At 36.6% G+C, this 20,033-nt stretch overlaps 3 protein-coding genes across 5 annotated transcripts; 2 read left to right on the forward strand and 1 right to left on the reverse strand.

Moving 5' to 3' along the window:
- Positions 1-425: 425 nt before the first annotated feature.
- LOC112500623 (purple acid phosphatase-like) lies at positions 426-5,312 on the forward strand. Its single transcript, XM_025104145.1, has 8 exons — positions 426-810; positions 1,496-1,699; positions 2,173-2,284; positions 2,463-2,692; positions 3,663-3,801; positions 3,913-4,133; positions 4,214-4,335; positions 4,944-5,312. The coding sequence occupies exons 1-8, from the start codon at positions 631-633 to the stop codon at positions 5,134-5,136; spliced, it is 1,401 nt and encodes a 466-aa protein (XP_024959913.1). The 5' UTR covers positions 426-630; the 3' UTR covers positions 5,137-5,312.
- A 1,849-nt stretch (positions 5,313-7,161) lies between these two features.
- On the forward strand, positions 7,162-15,863 carry LOC112500764 (WD repeat-containing protein 13-like). Of its 3 annotated transcripts, XM_025104342.1 has the most exons (13): positions 7,162-7,242; positions 7,353-7,581; positions 7,920-8,029; positions 8,359-8,428; positions 8,523-8,664; positions 8,754-8,891; positions 12,759-12,898; positions 13,335-13,382; positions 14,300-14,410; positions 14,512-14,693; positions 14,777-14,898; positions 15,262-15,338; positions 15,427-15,863. In XM_025104342.1, the coding sequence occupies exons 2-13, from the start codon at positions 7,375-7,377 to the stop codon at positions 15,553-15,555; spliced, it is 1,476 nt and encodes a 491-aa protein (XP_024960110.1). In that variant the 5' UTR covers positions 7,162-7,242; positions 7,353-7,374; the 3' UTR covers positions 15,556-15,863. The 3 variants fall into 3 exon arrangements, with proteins under 3 accessions (XP_024960110.1, XP_024960111.1, XP_024960112.1); XM_025104343.1 differs by having other exon boundaries at positions 7,179-7,578; XM_025104344.1 differs by lacking the exon at positions 8,754-8,891 and having other exon boundaries at positions 7,179-7,581.
- A 1,262-nt stretch (positions 15,864-17,125) lies between these two features.
- Positions 17,126-18,490, reverse strand: LOC112500505 (beta-D-glucosyl crocetin beta-1,6-glucosyltransferase-like). The gene has a single exon (XM_025104004.1). The coding sequence runs from the start codon at positions 18,488-18,490 to the stop codon at positions 17,126-17,128; it is 1,365 nt and encodes a 454-aa protein (XP_024959772.1).
- Positions 18,491-20,033: the final 1,543 nt, after the last annotated feature.

The raw sequence follows: 20,033 nt of genomic DNA on the forward strand, positions 1-20,033 counted from the left end.
TAAGTAACATACATTAATAAACAATATTTTATGCATAAAAAATAGCTTTTAAGAGTTTTTGTCAAATATTTTATAATATAGTAAGGGAGAGAGATGTTTTGTAGGTGCAGGTCAGAGGGAACGAACACTTGACATCGTCTACATAGTCGTTTAAAAAGAGTTTTTAATTAATAAATAAATTAACTATAATACCCTTGAGTTAACCTCGTTACAGACAAAAACAGGTCGAAACAAAATACAAACCACGAAGATAATCAATGTACTTAGAAATTTGAAAAAAACCGAATTATATCCAAATTTTGAGCAGACCACGTGAAAATGTTGGTATAATTTACACTTTAAAATAAATTGACAGAAGAAATTCAAAATTGGAGTGTGTAGATATAAATATACACACATGATCCCCTCCTTAAAATTAGGGAATAAGCATCGAGATCACAGGCGACTTAATAGAATAAGCCATCAGGGTTTTAGTTGTCATTAAAGATGGTTGACAAATTCTCGAATATCTTCTTTGCATATTCCCCTTCAGATTTTCAAAACCTCATCCTATAAATACTGTGGGAGGGGAGATTTCTAGTTTGGTGTAGGTTAAGCCTCTGAAAGAGGCAGTGAGGTGCGTAGGATAAGATGGGTGTCTTCTGCTACACTGTTCTTGCTTCTCTTCTTGCGGTTTTGGTGTTGAAATCAGCTCTGATTGTTGATGGAGGCTTAACCAGCAGCTTTGTGAGAAAAGTTGAGAAAACCATTGATATGCCTCTGGATAGTGATGTCTTCAGTACGCCTCCAGGCTATAATGCGCCTCAACAGGTATGTTTTACTCCATTTTCATTTTTCCTATTTTTTTTATTAACATGGATATCCAACCGTTATGTTAGCAGACTAATCCGAACACTTGCTTTGTGGGTAGTGTGGAGTCACCGTGTTTCCGTCACTACGAGGGATTTTTATTTCTCTTTGGATTTGAACATTTTATTTCTCTTTGGATTTGAACATGAGCCCAGTACTCTTGATCTTTGTAGCTCAAGCTCAAACCAATCGGACAACATCTATCTTGTGGTTATTTTTCCTAATTTAAGATGAATATTGATGGGTTTTTTAATCAAATTTCAAAACCCATTTTGCAAATTTTATTGGGTTTTATTAGTTCAAGCAACCCATTTGCATTTTCACAATTACTTGAAGAAACCCAAAAAATCAAGAATTGGATCAAAAAGATTGAGAATTCCAACAAAAAAGGTGGTGTCTGATTGGTTTGAGCATATGCTCCAAAGGTCAAAAGTGTGCCTGGAGTTCCAAGTTCAAATCTAAGAAGGAATAAATCCCCTTACGGCCACGGAGGTTCAAATTCGATGACTCCTGAAATTAGTCGTCTCGAACAGCGGGTTAATAAAAAAAGAAATTGAGAATACCAAAAAAAGACCCAATGTTGTATTATTTTTTTTTGTTTCCTGCTTATGTAATAAAGTTGGTATATTTTTGGTGATTGTTTAAGGTTCATATAACACAAGGGGATCATGTGGGAAAGGCAATGATTGTGTCATGGGTGACCATGGATGAACCTGGTTCAAATACAGTTTTTTATTGGACTTCAGACACCAAAACAGCAAAGAGGAAGGCTCAAGGCTTTCTAACCACTTACAGATTCTATAATTATTCCTCTGGCTTCATCCATCATTGCAATATTTCTCATTTGCAGGTAATCATTTCAATTCATTCTTCCATCCACCCAGTTAGTTTCATGTTCCGTAAACTAACCGATAAGCTAGCTGTTGGCTGAAAAATTAGCTGTTGACTAAAAAGCCGGTTGTTGGTTGATAAGCTAGCTGATAAACTAGTTATGTTTGGTAAAAGGGGCATAAATGGAAAAACAACACCTAGGGATATTGAAAGCTAGTTTTATGGCTAGACGACAATGAAAAATGACCTATAAAAAGATATGTTAAAAAATTAATTGGAAAAATATAAGGGGCATAATCGGAATAAAGTAGAAAAATGCCCAGGGAGATTTTGAAAACTGGTTTTATGTCTAACACAGATGGTATTTTCAATAAGCTCAGAAAATAAGCTAGCATCTGGTTGTCAAACATGGCGTTAATATTGATATCATTAGTAGAAAAGTTCGAATTGGTTTCTAGAATCACATTAACCGGTTTTGTTTGGATATCTCAGTATGATACAAAGTACTACTATGAGGTCGGGATTGGACACACAACACGAACTTTCTGGTTCACGACTCCTCCTGCAGTTGGACCCGATGTTCCTTACACTTTTGGCCTCATCGGTATTGTGTTCTTACCATCTTTGTTCAACGAGGGTTGAAAAACTCGCTTCGTTTTAAGTATATAATATTTATATACGGCAAATGAAACTCACACCAGATATTGCTAGGCCAAAGTGCCTTTGGTAAAAACTCGAATTTTGATTCGAACCCTTGAAGCATTTTGTGTTTTGATTTGCAGGCGATTTGGGCCAGAGCTACGATTCAAACATCACGCTTACGCATTATGAAATGAATCCCACGAAAGGGCAAACGGTGTTGTTTGTTGGAGACATTTCTTATGCGGATCAGTATCCGAATCATGATAACCGGAGATGGGATACGTGGGGAAGGTTTGCGGAACGAAGTACGGCTTATCAACCGTGGATATGGACCGCAGGAAATCATGAAATTGATTTTGCACCCGAAATAGTAAGTTTCTTTATGCATTTGTGGACTTATGATGTCTAACTTAAGATTTTTCAGTTACTTAATTGACTTTGATTACGTTATAAATTCGAAGCCAAAATTGTTCCAAATTGTTGTTTTTCGTTATAAATTTGTGTATTTGACGCGCATTTATCGAATAACTTCAAGATTGCACATCAAGATTGAAGTTGAAAGTGAGTTCGTTTGACTCCAAAAGTCAAAGTTTACTTCTAAGGTCAATCTTAAGACTTTCCAACTACCTGATTAGCACTGATTATGTTGAATATCTGAACCCAAAAGTGTTTCAGTTTGTTGCATTCATTATAAGTTTATGTATTTATCACACATTTATCGAATACTTTCAAGATTGCACATCAAGATCGAAGTTGAAAGTGAGTTCGTTTGACTCCAAAAGTCAAAACTTACTTCTAAGTTCAATCGTAAGACTTCTGGAATACGTGATTGTCGTTGATTACGTTAGACATTTGAAACCGAAAAGGTTCCAATTAGTTGTATTCTTTTATAAGTTCATGTATTTGATGTACATTTATCGAATAATTTCAAGATTTTGCATCAAGATTGAAGTTGAAACTTGAAAGTGAGTTCATTTGACTCTTCTAAAACCTTCCTCGTTGGTTGCCCGGGTCTTGCCTGCCTGGGCCCCTCTCTTGTGGTTGGCTCTCTCTCTCTCTCCCCCTTCTTTCTCTCGGGGCTCTTTGGCTTTTTCTGGTGGATGTGGTTCGCCCCCACCTGAGTGCATATTTGTCTTGAGTTTTTGGTTTTTCTGCTTGATAGGAGGGGTCTCCCCCCCTCCATATAAAAAAAAAGTCTAAAACCTCACCTTTTCAAAGATAAGAGCCCATTTGACTTCAAAAGTCAAAGTTTACGTTCCGTTGCCTTCATAAATTCGTACCCCGAATCGGGAAACTTATATAAAAAGATCTTGATTCCGTTTTTGGTAATTTTGTTGCAGGGAGAAGATGAACCTTTCAAGCCTTATAACCACAGGTATCATGTCCCATATAAGTCATCACAGAGCACTGCTCCCTTTTGGTACTCCATCAAAAGAGCTTCAGCTCATATCATAGTTTTGGCTTCGTATTCCGCTTACGGTAACGTAAACGAATTCCCGATTTATTTTCGTTAAATAAAGATTTCTTGAAACTTCAGAAAGTAGAAAAGAAAACCCGATATCTGAATTCCGTTCATATGTTGTTAATCAGGTAAATACACTCCTCAATACAAATGGCTCGAGCAGGAACTACCGAAAGTCAACCGAACCGAAACACCATGGTTGATCGTGGTTATGCACTCCCCGTGGTATAACAGTTATAACTATCATTATATGGAAGGCGAAACCATGAGAGTGATGTACGAACCGTGGTTTGTGAAGTACAAAGTTGATGTCGTGTTTGCTGGTCATGTCCATGCCTATGAACGCTCGGTGAGTCCTTTTTTGTTATGCTATATGAAAACGGGAACGAGAACGAGAAAATGGGAATGAATTTGAAAATATTGATGCAGGAACGGGTATCGAACATTGCTTACAATATTGTTAACGGGATTTGCAAACCGGTGAAGGATCAATCGGCACCGGTGTACATAACCATTGGAGATGGAGGAAACCTTGAGGGCTTAGCAACCAAGTAATGTTGTCTAATGTGTTACCATATATACTCATCTTAACGTACCCGGTATATTCCACTCGGAATCGGAGGCAGGGTTTTCACATAAACCACCTTTCTACCCTTTGGGGTGGGGGTTTTCACGGATCGAAACGGCCACTAAAACAATCTCTCTACCTTTCGGGGTGCAGAGTTTTCAATGAAAGACCCTCTATATGTAGATGAACAAGGCTGAGGTTTTTTCAGGCCCGGGCCTTCCAAGCCGGTTTTCAATAAGCAAAAAAAAAATTAGGGTCCAGCTCAAAAAGGGCTTGATCGGGCTTTTCAGGCCAGGGTCTTCCAATCCCATTTTTCAGTAAGCGAAAAAAGATGAGGTTTGGTTAAAAAAGGACTTGATCAGGCTTTTTTCAAGCAGGGCTTTAACGGGCCTTGGTAAAAAAGTTGGTGGGCCCGGTCTCAGGCTTACTAGGCCCGAACTCGCGGCTTGGATTTTTTTGTACATCTTTGCTATCTACCCCTTGGGGTGGAAGAAATGAAAGGTTTGCAATCCACTTCCAAGTTAGATATATTAGGTACGGTTGGTGGTAGTACAAAAATCTAACTTGAGATCGTGTTGAATGGTGGTGTAGCATGACGGAGCCTCAACCAGAGTACTCGGCATTCAGAGAAGCCAGTTTTGGTCATGCCACTTTCGACATCAAGAACCGAACCCATGCTTACTACGCGTGGCACCGGAACCAAGACGGGTATGCGGTGACGGCCGACACAATGTGGTTTTACAACCGATATTGGAAACTTGAAGATGAATCTACAAGTACATAAAACACCATATACAGATACCACTTCACCCTTAGGAAACAGCACTATCTAGGGAATCTTTTACCAATTTACATGGTGTTCTACCTTTGCAAGTGTGTAATAAATTGAGGAAACATGGTTTGGTTTCAAATTTGATAATACATCATTTTTAGTTTCAAAGTTGGTACGAGGTTTAAGAATATATCCAACAGATAATCTGTAGCATTTTTTACGTTTGGTCCGTTGAAATCTGGAGAAATTAGAATAGTCAATTTCATCGACCAAATTTCATTCATTCTTTGATCATTATTTGAGTTTTGGTAATAAAAAAAAAATTAGATTCCACAAATGGTGGAGTGTAAATGTCATGGGTTCTATTATGGGTGTTCATGGGTTGGGTTGATTGGGTTGAAGACATTTGAACAACCCAACCTAATGCTTGCGGTTTGGAAAAATCTTAATTCAACCCAAACCAAAGTGCAACCCAACCTAACCCAACACGTACGAGTTGGTCGGGTTGATACTTTGGTATATTAAAATATTCTTATAACCTTGAATATGCTATTTTCTACTCATAATTTTTTTTCATCATCAACCATTTAATACAGCTTATTCATATTTCTTACGTATATCACATTCAGTTAATTTTCTCAATTTATATATATATGTTCACAGTTACTGAATGAGTTATATAGAGATATGAATAGATTGAAAATATGTGTATATGAAAAACATACATGATAGTGTAATTGTCTAATGTATATTTAATATAAATTCAACAATCATATTAAATCCAAGAAATAAAAAGATATCGGGTTCATTGGGTTGGGTTGAGTTCAAATAATAGTAACTCAATATCAACCCAATACCTWCGGTTTGACAATTTTACAACTCGATTAGACATCGGGTTGATTTGGATTGGGTTATTTTGCGTTGGGTTGGGTTAGATTGATCGGGTTTTTGAGCACCCCTAGGTTATATCAATGAATTCCAATTCGTTTTTTTTATCACCTTAAAAAAATTATTAACTCTTATATTTACTCCATTCTACCACAATGGATGTCACAACCATCACTGTTGTCATCGTCACTACCATTGTCGCCTTCACACTCCACCACCATTGTCAGCACCATCGCTACCACCACTGCCATTGGTACTACTGTTGCCTCCACCTCACCACCTCTATTATCTATATCTATATTTATACTATATTATAAAGTATTTGATAAAAACTTTTAAAAATCATTTTTTATGCATGAAATAATGTATATTGATGCATATTACTTAAAATTCAAAATTACAAGTAAATTATGCATAAGTACAACTTATTAAAGCTTCATGTTTGAATTCGTGTACCTAACTGCGGATAAACATAATCAAATAGAGGATAAACATCTCATTTTAAAATATAAAAAATCTAAAATATATTTATGATAATTATCGAGTTCTAACATAATCATTATCTTTATAAATATATAGGGTTGGGTTCACATTATCTTTATAAGTCATACATTTATTACCTAACGGTAATCTAACACAAATGTAGAATATATAGGGTTGGGTTCACGTGATACCAAAGTTTTTCGTGAGACCCATAATACCAATTTATGTTCATTGATCAACTTTATAAGCTAATAATCTAATGGTCTAAAGTTGTACGGTGACAATTTTGTGATTATTGAGAAGTCTCATGGTGTTTATGAATGTTCAGATTGTAGATCTAATCTAAGGATTGAGTATTGGTCTTACAGGTCTCACAAAAAACTTTTGGTCTCACGTGATCCCAAATGTGTGTATATACACACATTTGTTTGTTAATAGCTTCAAAAGTGAGTAATTAGGTTTCAATTTCAACATAAGAAATACAAGGACTTATGTGACATTTCTCAAATATAAGGGGGTAAAAATGTAAATACAGTGTCAATCATAAAAGACTCTTAAGTCAATTAATTAAATCTAAGGGGGTACGAAATGTAAATAAAGGGTCAGACGCAGACGGCTCACGGGTTTACGGCTCGCGTCAACGGAGCTCGAACAGATGCACATGGTGTAATGCTAATGCCATTGTCAAATTTATTGCCCGTGAGATCTTTGATTATTTGCTCTTGGAAGACTCGAATTCAGATGCAGGTGCATTTTGATTTCTAATTAATTTTCATAAACCTAATTCATGATCACCGACCTCAAAAACCTAAATTTATCGATGCTCAGAGAAAAGGTTGATTTTTGATGTAATGAAGGATTCCTCGGAGGTATTATAGAATGATGGATCAGAAGATGGAGAAATGCTCGTCTGAAGATGATGATCCTGAGAAACGGCAGGATAAACAAGAGGATGTTACTGCAGATCCTGAATTCGTAGGTTGCATGCTTCAGCCTTGTTCCGCGGACTCCGATCCTAACTACGTCGGGATCCGCCGCCTTCTACTATTTCGCAAGGTTCAATCCGGTCTTCTTCACCGGAAGGTAGTCTTGTATTTTTGCTAAATTTTACTTTTGGTATACTGAAGTTAAGTTAAGAAGCGAACTTGTATTCGTTTGTTTGTAAATTGATATATTGAAAGAGAATTAGTGTGAGCACACCTGCGCCAGCTTGCTTGATCTCACATTCAAGCATTATTGCTATAGCAATTGTTCGAATGAATTTGTCTAGAAGACTATGTGCTCGGCATACAGAGTAGAAACCAAACCTCATCAGAGGATGGAGAGAAACATCCTTAGTCTGACTTACAAATAGGGTTCACAAATTAGCAAATATGTTGCTGTTTTTGTGAGAAACAAATACAGTTATGGTTTCTGGTGTGTAGGATTGGAGATGCAATGGTAAAGGCTATGTGGCTTATCGCAATTTCATTAACAGGCGGGGTAGTCAAATGAATTTGCGAGTATTGAGCTACACGAGTAGTCCTGGAACCAGGTGAACAACTTTTACTTGATGTTCTACATGCTTCAGCCAACAATTTTCATTGTACTTATTTGATGTGGATTCACCATATGAACTTGCACACAAATAGTAATTGCGAACATGCATCGCTACACTGGTTTATGAGGAGTATGCTGTTGAATCAGATGCAGCTACACAAGCAAGTGATGGGATTGTCACTATTTTACAGTAGATGATAGATGCTCGTCACGCCTTCCTGTGGTTTGACAAGCTCCAAGTACATTATCATGAATAGGGTATAAATTTGAAATTTGATTTGACATAATTCTGACATCAGGTTAATTTACTGGTTGATTCATCAGTGGGCAATGGGCACCATCTCCAGGTCCAGCCTCCCTTACGCTTGAGGTGGATAGCTGGAGTGCTGGCAGGGTATGTTTTCTTTAGTTGTTTCTGCTGCACATACGTTTTGATTGGAATAGTGTATTTTGAGTTGCTCGGTATAATCTGGTTGACATTTTTACAGGATACACATGAGAGCCAGACACTGAGTCACACCAACAGTCTTGGGTCAAATTTAAGTGAAACTGATCATCCACGTCGAAAAGCTGAACCAGCATATTCATTTGTGGGAATGCATTGCATATTTGATCAATGCAAAGCCATGGGTAACTTTCTGCAACCTCCCTGCGCTAATCATTGCGTTATTTGTGCTAATATTTGTTTTTTACAAGTAAATCTTATCATATTTCTCCAGTTACTGTTATAAAGTTTGGGCATATGAGCTCTGATATACTTGCCTACGGAGCAAATGATGGAACATTGACAGTGTGCACCGTTTCTGAGCCACCTTCAATTATAGAACAGTTGAGTGGTCACTCAAAAGATGTCACAGGTTGGATTAACTGGTATCGACTCTTTAGTCTTTTCTTTAATACTAGCTTTTTAGCAGGTGTATACAGTGTCAACCATGCATATAATTATAACATACATGATAAATATTTAAGTATCTAAAAATAAAAAGATACATTATAGTTCATAGGTTGTCTATATCATTTTTATCGCTATACCACTATATCTCACACTTTAATAGTGAAAGAACAATAGGACTTGTCTCATAGTCACGTGCTATAATGAAAAAAAAAAAGTGAGTTAACAAATAATGAAGAACATAATATTAGAAAAATATCATACCAAACTATTTCAAATAAATGTGATATCCTGTAGGAAGAATGCAGTCTTGGAGTTGAATGTGACTCCAGTATATCAGATAATTACATTCGATATCATCCCATAGGTTTTTGGTTTTCATAATGATGATGAAATATATCTGTTATTCTGTTAATAAGTCTAATTGGACTGTAGATGTAAATTTTCATATTATTTACCCATAAATCAATTGGATAACGTTGTATGCAACATGCAATGCAATTTAAACTTTCATAACGTCCCAGTTCATCTTTTGGAGAAAAACTAAAAATAAGAACTCATAACTGTCTTGTTTAGCCAATCAAATATGTTTTGTATAAAAGAAAGTATGGTATCATTTTATTAAAAAGGCCAGTTTTATTTTTTTGTTTGCTGTTAAAGATGTTAATAGATATGCATCTTGCTAATCTATGTAATATTCGTAGATGTTAACAAAGTATATAACATTGATAATGTGTTTATGATAAACAAAAAGTTAAATGGTCAAATTCAGATGTCACTGCATTTGGTGGTTTTGAGAAAAAAATATCATTTGGTTTTACTTTCGAAAAGAAAACCAGGGTACTAAAATAGTATGTCTGTCCTATAATAACTATAAATTCTTCTTCAATAGTCAATTCAAATTGTAACACTTCATTTATTGGATTTTTTGTGTTAAAAGTATCCACTGTCCACTATCATCATTTAAAGCAAATTGATGCTATTGATTCAGATACCCAAGCTTCTTCTATTGTTAGCTTTATTAAACGGATAATCACATGTTTTTTTGCAGACTATGTCTCAAATCAGTTGTTCTAATTTTCATGGAACAAAAGTTGCACACCCTCCAACCCAAGGAAATACTACGCTTTCCAGTCACCATAAATTCCAATGTTTTCTTTTTGGTAAAATTTCAACCCTAATCTACTTTAAGTCCATTGGTAATCATTTCTTGAAATTAGTAACTTGAATTTTGGTCCACAAGTCTTCTATTATTTTCTCCTTGGGCATTTTAAACATTTGATCAACAGTCAAACATTCATATCATTTTAGTAACACTTCATTTATTGGACTTTTTTGTGTTAAAAGTACCCACTGTCCACTATCATCATTTAAAACAAATTGATGCTATTGATTGGGATACCCAAGCTTCTTCCATTATTAGCTTTATTGAATGGATAATCACACATTTTTTGCAAACTATGTCTCAAATCAGTTGTTCAAATTTTCATGGAACAAAAGTTGTACACCCTGGAACCCAAGGAAATGCTACACTTCCCGGTCCTTGTCCCATAAATTCCAATATTTTCTGTTTGGTAAAATTTCAACCCTAATCTACTTTAAGTCCATTGGTAATCATTTCTTGAAATTGGCAACTTGAATTTTGGTCCACAAGTTTTCCATTATTTTCTCCTTGGGCATTTTAGACATTTGATCAACAGTCAAACATTCATATCAAACAATATGCCTGGTCAACGAAACATATTTTTTGGGATGGAGTATTGCTGTACATCCACCAAATTGGCAACCATCATCGGCAAATGTACAAAGTTCTAAAAGACATTAAGAAATTAGTAAAACGACCAATGTTACCCTGTCCTACCCTTGTATTTTAGATATAAAGAGAAAGGCACGACTTCTTTTATATTTCTCTCTAGATCACTTGGCTTTCAACTTCTAAGCTTAATACTCTAGAAACAATGGAAAAGAGGGGCAAAAACCCTTGATATTCAATTATATAAGTTATGTGTATCCATGGCCATGCATTTCAAACTTATGTAAGTTCAGTTCAGCCAATACTCTTCAAAATTGGAGAAAAGTTAGTATTAAGGGTTCAACAGAGAAGATGCCATGTTTCTCATTTTGGTTAATAAATTTCAATTTCACATTAGACAAAAATACACAAGTCGAAGACATACAATGGTTAAATTTAGTTGTTTCCATGATTTACTGGTGTAGGAGTTTCGTTATTTGGTTTAGTTTGTTTCTATCATAAAGTTTTAGTTTGTACCATCGTCAAAACATCTTATAACTTAATTCCAATGCTTGCTCTATGAAAACAGGTGGCATAACCATGTTAGTGTCATTATATTAGCTATGATATAATAAAATGACCCAATAAGCTTGTGATTTTCATTAGAAATATTACATGGATAAGAAGGAATGAATAATGATATTCTAAATTGATACTTATATAAAAGTGTTGGGTCGCATGATATTTGGATGACATAGTTTTTTTGTATGATATGGAAATACAATGCCTAAAGTAAAAGTAAGAAGTAGAATCAAGTAAAATGATTAATGGAAGAGCTCAACTTGTCATCTGAACTGGTACAAAACTAACCCATTGTCATCTGCTTATAAACAATGAAAGATGACAATGGGTTATTTTGATAAAATAGGGTGGAAGGTTATAAAGAAAAAATATGAAAGTGAACATGACATTTTATCCGGTTCTTTCTGGAAAGGGTGAAAAGAGAAAACTTCAAAAATATAAGGAAATTACATGTCTCCTTATGCCAATAAAATTCAATTCTTTATATGAAAGGTAAGGGAGGTTATGTTTTATTGGTATAGGTAATGTCTTGGTGCATTTTATAGTTACTTTCCTCGTGACCAAATATCATAACATTTATGATCTCTCTACATTGAATATTGTTGTAAATTACGATCATCATAACTATACGTTGGGAGGTCAATCTCTTTCCTTTGTGTTTTGAAAAACATTCTAATAGGACAACTGGACAACCATTTATGTTTTCCTATATTTTTGTGGGACCAGGTTTTTGGCCCACTTGATTAGGGAGACTTGTAAAGTTGTCATAAGATGGTACTTGGGGGAAAGTTCTATCAATTTTGAAAATCTCTCTGACCTTGCCCAAGGGCACAGACGTCTTTGCTGAACATCCTTATGTCATTTCTCTCTTTTCTGATTGTGTGTTGAAACCTACTGGTTTTTTCAAGAGATCGTCTAATCAACTTCTGACATGTTTTGTAGGGAGGTAGAGTTGTCACGGAGAATCACAAAAACATGAAAGGAACAATTTTCATTTTCTTGAAAGAGGGTTTTTTGCTTCCTTGTTAATCTTAGTTTCGGTGCATTAGTGCATAAACAACTAATACGACATTCAGTTGTTGACAAAAAAAAGATAGAAATACAAAGCAATAAAAGGTAATAAATATAATGTTAGTAACAAATATAATGTTAGAAACCATCGTTTCTATTGCTTTCAGATTGTGTCATTGGATAAGCCTCTTTCAATTCTGTTGATATAAACGGAGAATATTGTAGTACTACACTTGTGCTGAAGTTCAGAATTGCAAAACGAGCTACAATGACTGGTATCATTATAGGAGCAGGCTGTATTATATGTCTTAAGCGTGTTCAAGCTCTAAAAATTCACCTGTTGGACTGTGCTACTTTGAGACAAGTAATTAGGGTTTATGCCCTCTCTTCCACCTAATATCAGTGCATGATTCGTTATTGTTGAATATATCTCTAGTGCAATGCATAACAAAACTGAAAGGGATTTGTAGTAATCTCTTTATATGTTTGTATTCTCTTTATCCTCAGATTTCGACTTCACAATGAACAATCAATACATTGCATCATCCTCTTTGGATAAGACTGTGAGGGTATGGGATATACCAAGGGGTCTTTGCATTCGAGTAATATATGGAGTTGCCCCGCAGCTATGTATACGATTTCACCCTGTAAGTGCACACCAACATTTATATGTTTAGCTTGATTATTCATATTGCATATACTAGTAAATATGGATTTTTCACCTAGCTGTATATTTGATTTCATCCTGCGAATGCGTGACAAAATTTGCAACTTCAACTTGGTCCATTTATATCACAAGCTTATCTTACACCTCCTTGCACTGGGAATTTAACAAATGTCGCCTTTTGTAAATACTAATCCCAATAAAGATTGTAAAATTAAACTTCCTTGTGATTTACGTTCCTCTTGTAAATCTGTTCATCAGTTGCTGCAATATTTATAATCAGACATGTCATCCGGGTGTAGCTTACATACTAGTACCATTTGCTCTTTATACAGGGCTAACTTTAAATTTCTTACAGAGTTGTATTGATCTACATTGTACTTGGCTATAGACTAATTACCTTCTTTGTTAAATTGCAGGTGAATAATAACTTCCTTTCAGTCGGCAATGCAAACAGAGAAATTTCGGTACTAAATGCATTTCTTTTGCTAACATCATTTTTATGGGAAACCATACTTAGATTATATGCAGGATCATCCACATCCTTAATAAATTGATGTCTATGTGGCAAGAGTAGGATAGAGGACTAGCTACATCGTCCCTCGCCCACTCGGCTGGTGACAAAATAGTAAAACAACTATATACTCTAAACATCCTAATTATTTTGTCAATCTTTCTTGGTGGGTGGAGAGACGATAGGACTGGATGACGGTTTTATTGTTGAGTAGAGAAGGTATCCTTTTAAGAGTTAACATCTGAATCTGTTTCTCTGAGTTTATCAGCTTTAAATGCTTCCTCCACAGAAGAAATTCAAGGAAATAATGATGAGCAATAACTATCTTAAACACAACACTAATAAACAGAAAGTACTACAATAACACATAAGAAAGGAAACCTTGACCCCATGAAAGAGTAACTGAACCGATTATCCAGTCTCAATGCTCTTATAGATTATTAGTTCTTGGTCTAAAGGTTCCTTTTGTCCTTTCTGCTGATTGTTAGCTGCTGAAGTTGGTAGTTGTTGATAGTTTCAAGATCTTTTAATCGACTTGCAATGTGAAAGTTATAATTGATTTCACATTCAAGCCAACATTAAGGAGCATACTGCTTCTATTAACCTGTGCATCCATTCAAGATAACAGTAAGGAATCATACTCTTTAATCCAGGTGTTGATGTACCCACAAGTACACTGCTTCTATTAACCTGTACATCAGAAATGAGATGCCAACAACTCTTAACCTCCTCAATTTCCTTTCTGGAATTTAGTTTAATGTATGTATAAGTTGTCTCATTATCAATTCTATATCATCTTTACATTTTGAGCTCTCCTATTTTTATGTAGTCTATCCATCTCACAGGCTTTTTATGTAATTCCTGTCTCAGGTATTCAATTTTAGTACAGGAAGATTAATAGATAAAACAGTCGTCGACAGCAAGGTTACTGCCATGGATTATGATAATACTGGTCGGTTTATTTTTTGTGGGGATGCGCAGGTGAGATTTTCAAACTGATTTTGTCAATTTTATTCTTGAAAACTCTTAACTACTCTAATTATTCAAAGAACCTTTACAAATGGTTGATTTTGATTTTGTAGGGGTGGATATATACAATTACTGTGAATTCCCATCAAGGTACCTTGTCTCGGTCCCATCGTGCTAGAAATAGCAGCAAGCATAAATCCGAAGTCACAACTATCCAGTATAGAACATTTTCTCTGCTGACACGAGGTCCTGTATTGCTCTCTTTTTCTCGGGATGGAAGTTTGTCTTTCTTCAGGTATTTGTTTGAGCTCATTGTTTCGTTCCTAAATCTTCTGTCACACGATATTGATTGGAACAAGTTATGTTCGGTTCTTGCAGTGTTTCTTTGGAGTTACAAGGTTATTTGACATTACGTTGCTCACTCAAATTGGCTCCACGACTTCATAGCATCCGTGCTTCTTTTTGCCCATTGCTTTCCCTCGAGAAAGGAGAATTTATAGGTTTGTACTGATAACTGCTTCTTCATTCCCTTGTGTCAAACATCCTCCTTAACTTACCACCAAAATTGTATGATCCATATTTACTGACATAAGGGAAAGTTCATTTAGAAATCGTAAATATTTTGAGAACCCGGGAACCAACTATTTAATAAGTTATTCATGATGAATAACCCTAAAATATATATGAATATTATTCATCATGAATATCATACATTTTCATTATTCATGCTATTCATCATGAATATCTATCACGATATTTATCATGAATAATTCATGAATAGTTCGTTCCCAGATTCTCAAAGTATTTACGGTTCCTAAATGAACCTGTCCTTACTGAAGTAAAGATGCATGTTGATTGTGAAGTTGCTGGGAGTGAGGATGCATCTGTCTACTTCTATGACTTAACTCGACCAAAGCATACATGCGTTAACAAGTTACAGGTTTGTTCTTTCTTTATAATCAGATTCATTTCTTTCATAACAACTTTGTTTGCCATCGATCCATTTTGTTCATTCATTGTGAATGCAGGGACATGGATGCCCAGTGATTGGTGTTGCCTGGAATCATGGTGAGAATTTGTTGGCCTCCTCAGATTACAGCGGTACCGTCATTGTGTGGAAGAGAGCAAAGACGAATGAAAAAAGTAGAAATTTCTGAGTGAAGTTTCAAAAAAACACACCAAAGGGATTTGGAAGGTCCTCATGCTTTCTCCATTACTCCAAAGTTTTGGTATCTGATATCTCATACAAATTTGTTGCTGATAGATAGTTTACATTACACATATTAAGAACGTATACATACACCTATCCTTTCAAATTATATATACAAAAAGACATACTAAAAGGCTCTTTTGCTAGTTCAACACGTCTTTCTTTGCCAGATTGATCTAAACTTGATCAAGTTTGTAAACCTTGTAGATTGTTGTGCGAAAGAAATTTGGTATTGATGTATTTGTTTTTATGTTTTATGAATATTTGTGGGTTTTGTAGAATCATGATGTTAATTAGAAGGATGTCAAGTTATCTTGAACAGACCTCCTGGTTGATGAAAGGAAATGATAACTTCATTTCTATAACTTTCCAAGGGCTTCTGATTCTCCAGTTCCAGGTTTTCACCTCATCTCATCTCTCCTAGATTTCTATAGAGCAGTTAGAATCATGATGCTAGTTAGAATACTCTGGTTTTTAACATAACAGTTTTTCCTGAATTTCATAAAGAATAACAAGTTCACAAAAATATGCTCCATCCATCTTACAGAATTCACATTTCAGTGTTCTTTTAGCAAACTTCTCGGTTAGATTTAGAGATAATAGGAGCAGAGGCCACCAATGTACTCCCTTCATCCCAAAAATGTTACCATGATGGAGAAATAATTTTTTTATCATGTTCCACCAATAAGAACCCTTGAAACTAAATGTTTAGGAGAGAAAAATAATATTTTATTAAATGCATAGAATAATTTAATAATATAATTAACAGTGTAGGAGTTGAATGCAATTTTTTTAGAGATTTTGAATTTTGATTCTCTATTTTGGAGATGCTCTAATTAATTTCTTAGTTCTCTATCTTATCATTAATTGTAGAACAGGAAAGTAAACACTTACTTTTCAATAAAAATGAATGCTTATTTTGAAACAAATTTTTAGTTTGGTACCCAGGAGTTTATGAACCTGATTTTGTTTCAAAGAGGGGAACCAAACTTGAATACTTGCATCATTTGCACAAACCTGGTCAAACAATGATGACTATTATACCCCATGTTCGAAAAAACTAAAAGAGATCCTGACCAAATTTTTTGAAAAAGCAGGGGTACAACAGTCATTTTTATATGCAGTAAGTAAATCCTGGCTGAATTAGTGCAAAATCACACTGGTATTTAACTTTGATGGTCTTGGCACAAAATGAAAGTGAAAACCTGTGCATTGGTAGCCTCAGATCCCGTTATCCTTTTAGTTTATATAGTTGCCTTCAAGTTCATGATGATGTGGTTTCCCTTAAGTTGAAAACTAGGAGTTATATCTGAAAAACTTCATCTTTATTTAGTGATGGTTTACGGGTCTAACAAAATGGTCAAAACACGTATATTAATATAGCTATAAGGGGTATTTTAGTCTTTTAGCTGATACTCGGAACACTTTTATTAACCTAGAGCTAACTTCACTACATCTCAGGTGCTATAAAAAACTTGCACCCCGAAATGAGAGCATATTAGTTAAAAAGTAAAAAACTACCAATAAGTTACTGCACCTGCTGCGGGCTTCTTTTGAACAAGACGGTTCAACTCTTTCACCACTGCATCAATTTCTTCATCTCCCTTTTTGTCAATGTTTTTGCTGAACTTCTTCGCATTCTTCCTTACCACATCTCCACCCTTCTCCACCACCACCCGCCTGATCACCGCCGTCACCTCCTCTCTGTGAAGCCGCCCATCTGAGTCACGAACAACCTCGATACCGACACCAACTTCCTCCACCAACCGTGCATTGACTGGTTGGTCAAGGTGCATTGGCATTGCTATGATGGGAATCCCAAACTTAATGCTCTCCATAACAGAATTCCAACCACAATGGCTCACAAATCCACCAATACTAGGGTGGTTCAAGATCCTGATTTGTGGAGCCCATCCTTCTACCACTAATCCCCTATCCCCTACCCTTTCAAGAAACCCTAATGGGAGTTCATCACAAACCCTGGTCTTCTCTCCTTTTGGAAACCTCACTACCCATATGAAACTAACATTACTCTTCTCCAACCCATATGCTATCTCTTCCAGATCCTCCTTTGACAAGAAGAACTCGCTCCCAAAAGAAGTGTATACCGTGGACCCCATGGCTTTCCCATTGAGCCACTTAATAATATCTGAACCCTCTTCTTCAAGGTTCGGATCTTTAATTAGTGGCCCAACGGGAATGATCTTTTTCCCTACAACACCAGACAAATAATCATTGTACTTGCCTTCCAACTCCGCAAAAGACTTTATCAAAACGATATCGTGTGACAAACGGAGTGCTAGGATCCCACGTTGCCTCTCCTTCTCGTAATTCCTGTCCTTCTTCAGTTCATCCTCTCGTTGGGATTGTGCACGGGACTCGTAATCCCTATAGTAAATAGTAGGAAAAGGGAACACCTTGTAAGGATGGTGGACATGATGGAACTGGAAGGATGTCATTGTGCCGCTGCTACTGATAAACTCCACAGCAGGGATGTCACGTTCAGCGGCGGCAGCCGCCGCCCACGGCTGGAGGAGATCATAAATGACCAAATCAGGCTTAAGGGTGTCCAAGATGTTACAAAAGTTGGGCAAAGACATATCAAGGGCTTGTTTCAAGGTGAACATAAGATGGGTTGGGAGGCCCATGGTGGTGTGAAAGTGCGGTGGGAGTTCCGGTAGAGATGGGAGGTGTAGTTTAACGAGTTGGATGGAATCGCTGATTTTGTCTTTGATTCCATCAAGGATGATGGGGGTGGAACATAGGTATACCATGAAGTTTCTGTCGGTTAGTTTTTTTGCGAGCTCGAGGAACGGTGAAATGTGGCCATGAGCAAGCCATGGGAACATCAAAATACTCATCTTGGTGTTGGTCATCGCCATGGTTAGCTGGTGGTGGGTGGTGGTGGTGGTGGTGGTGGTGGTGCTGTGCATTGTATTTATAGATTATATGTTCCTGATTTAAATGCAGGATAAATAGTTTAAGAGCTTTGATTCTTATTTTCATGGATAGGAGATTCACCTTCCATGTTTCACCTAATATCCCATAAATAATTGTTTTTTAATATCCTTTAGACGATTATTATACTACTTTTTCCATTAATCAAATGTTAGTATTAGTTTACTAGTAGCTTTTGCTCCAACTGATACTAACCAGTCTTTTAAATCAACAGTTGTAACGTCTAGTCTTACAACTGATATGATATTGTATTTTGACTCTTTTAACATAATGGTTTTCTTTTTAAATTTGTACAAAAAAACATTCAAATGGGCCTTCTGTCTCCTGATAAACACTCTGGGGAATTCGAATGAATTGAAATGACAAATTTCCTTAATCAAACTTCAATTCCTTTGTTTGGTCCAATTCTTAAAATGGATGGAATCCTTCAAATTCCATTGAAATCCACAAATTAATGAATTCATCATTTCTTAACATAATAGAAGGAATTGAATTCCATCGCCATACACCACGACTATGCTACTATTGTTTGTCACGCCCCATCCTTAACCCTCAACCACCACCACCACCACCACCACCATACCACCATTGTCGCCGCCGCCATTGTCGTCGTCACAATTACCAACCCGTAACCCATCCCCACCGCCTTGCCCTGCCCTGTCGCCCCCACCTCCACACCCACACCACAGTTGTCGTCTTCACAACCGTCACTCACCTGCACCCCACCCTACCCGAACCCACCACTAAACACCATGCCAATATTGTTGTCATCATACCCACCCACTCCAAGGCCCAAGCCACCCGACCACTATCATTGTCACGGCTACCACCCCACCATATCCTAAACTATCATCATCACAGCTACCACCCCTCCACCTACCCCTACCCACCCTACTGTCCGCTCCCCACCTACCCCTACCCCTACCCACCCTACTGTCCCCTCCCCACCTTACCCTAACTCCAACTCACCACTATCCACCATCCCTACCATTGTAGTCGTCACAGCTGCCACCTACTGCCCCACTCTAGCCCCACCTCCAGCCTGCCTGCCCCACCAACCCCTACCTATGGAGCATGGGTGGGACAAGAGTGGTGGGGGCGGAGTGATGGCTGTGACGACGACGGTAGTGACATGGTGGTTGGTAGGGTGTGGGCAGGCGGGGCGGGGCGGGGCGATGAGCGTGATCGTCCAAACATAGATGATTATTCCAATTCTTTTGAGATATTTCATTCAAAATCCTACCAACAAAATGCGTGGTCAAATTCTTTCAAAGTCAAATTTCTTTGATAGATTCTAATTTCATCAAATTCTATTATGTGAACCAAACACCCCCTTATCTTTTTTATCGAGGACATCAAATACCGAATTTGACACTCAAATCATCCCAATGAAGACATCAAATCTTACACCAAATGATGATAAAAAAGAATATACTTAGAATCTTACATTTTGGTATAAGATTTTTG

This window comes from Cynara cardunculus (genome assembly GCF_001531365.2).
Source record: "Cynara cardunculus var. scolymus isolate 2C chromosome LG 17, CcrdV1, whole genome shotgun sequence".
Classification (NCBI taxonomy): Eukaryota; Viridiplantae; Streptophyta; class Magnoliopsida; order Asterales; family Asteraceae; genus Cynara; species Cynara cardunculus.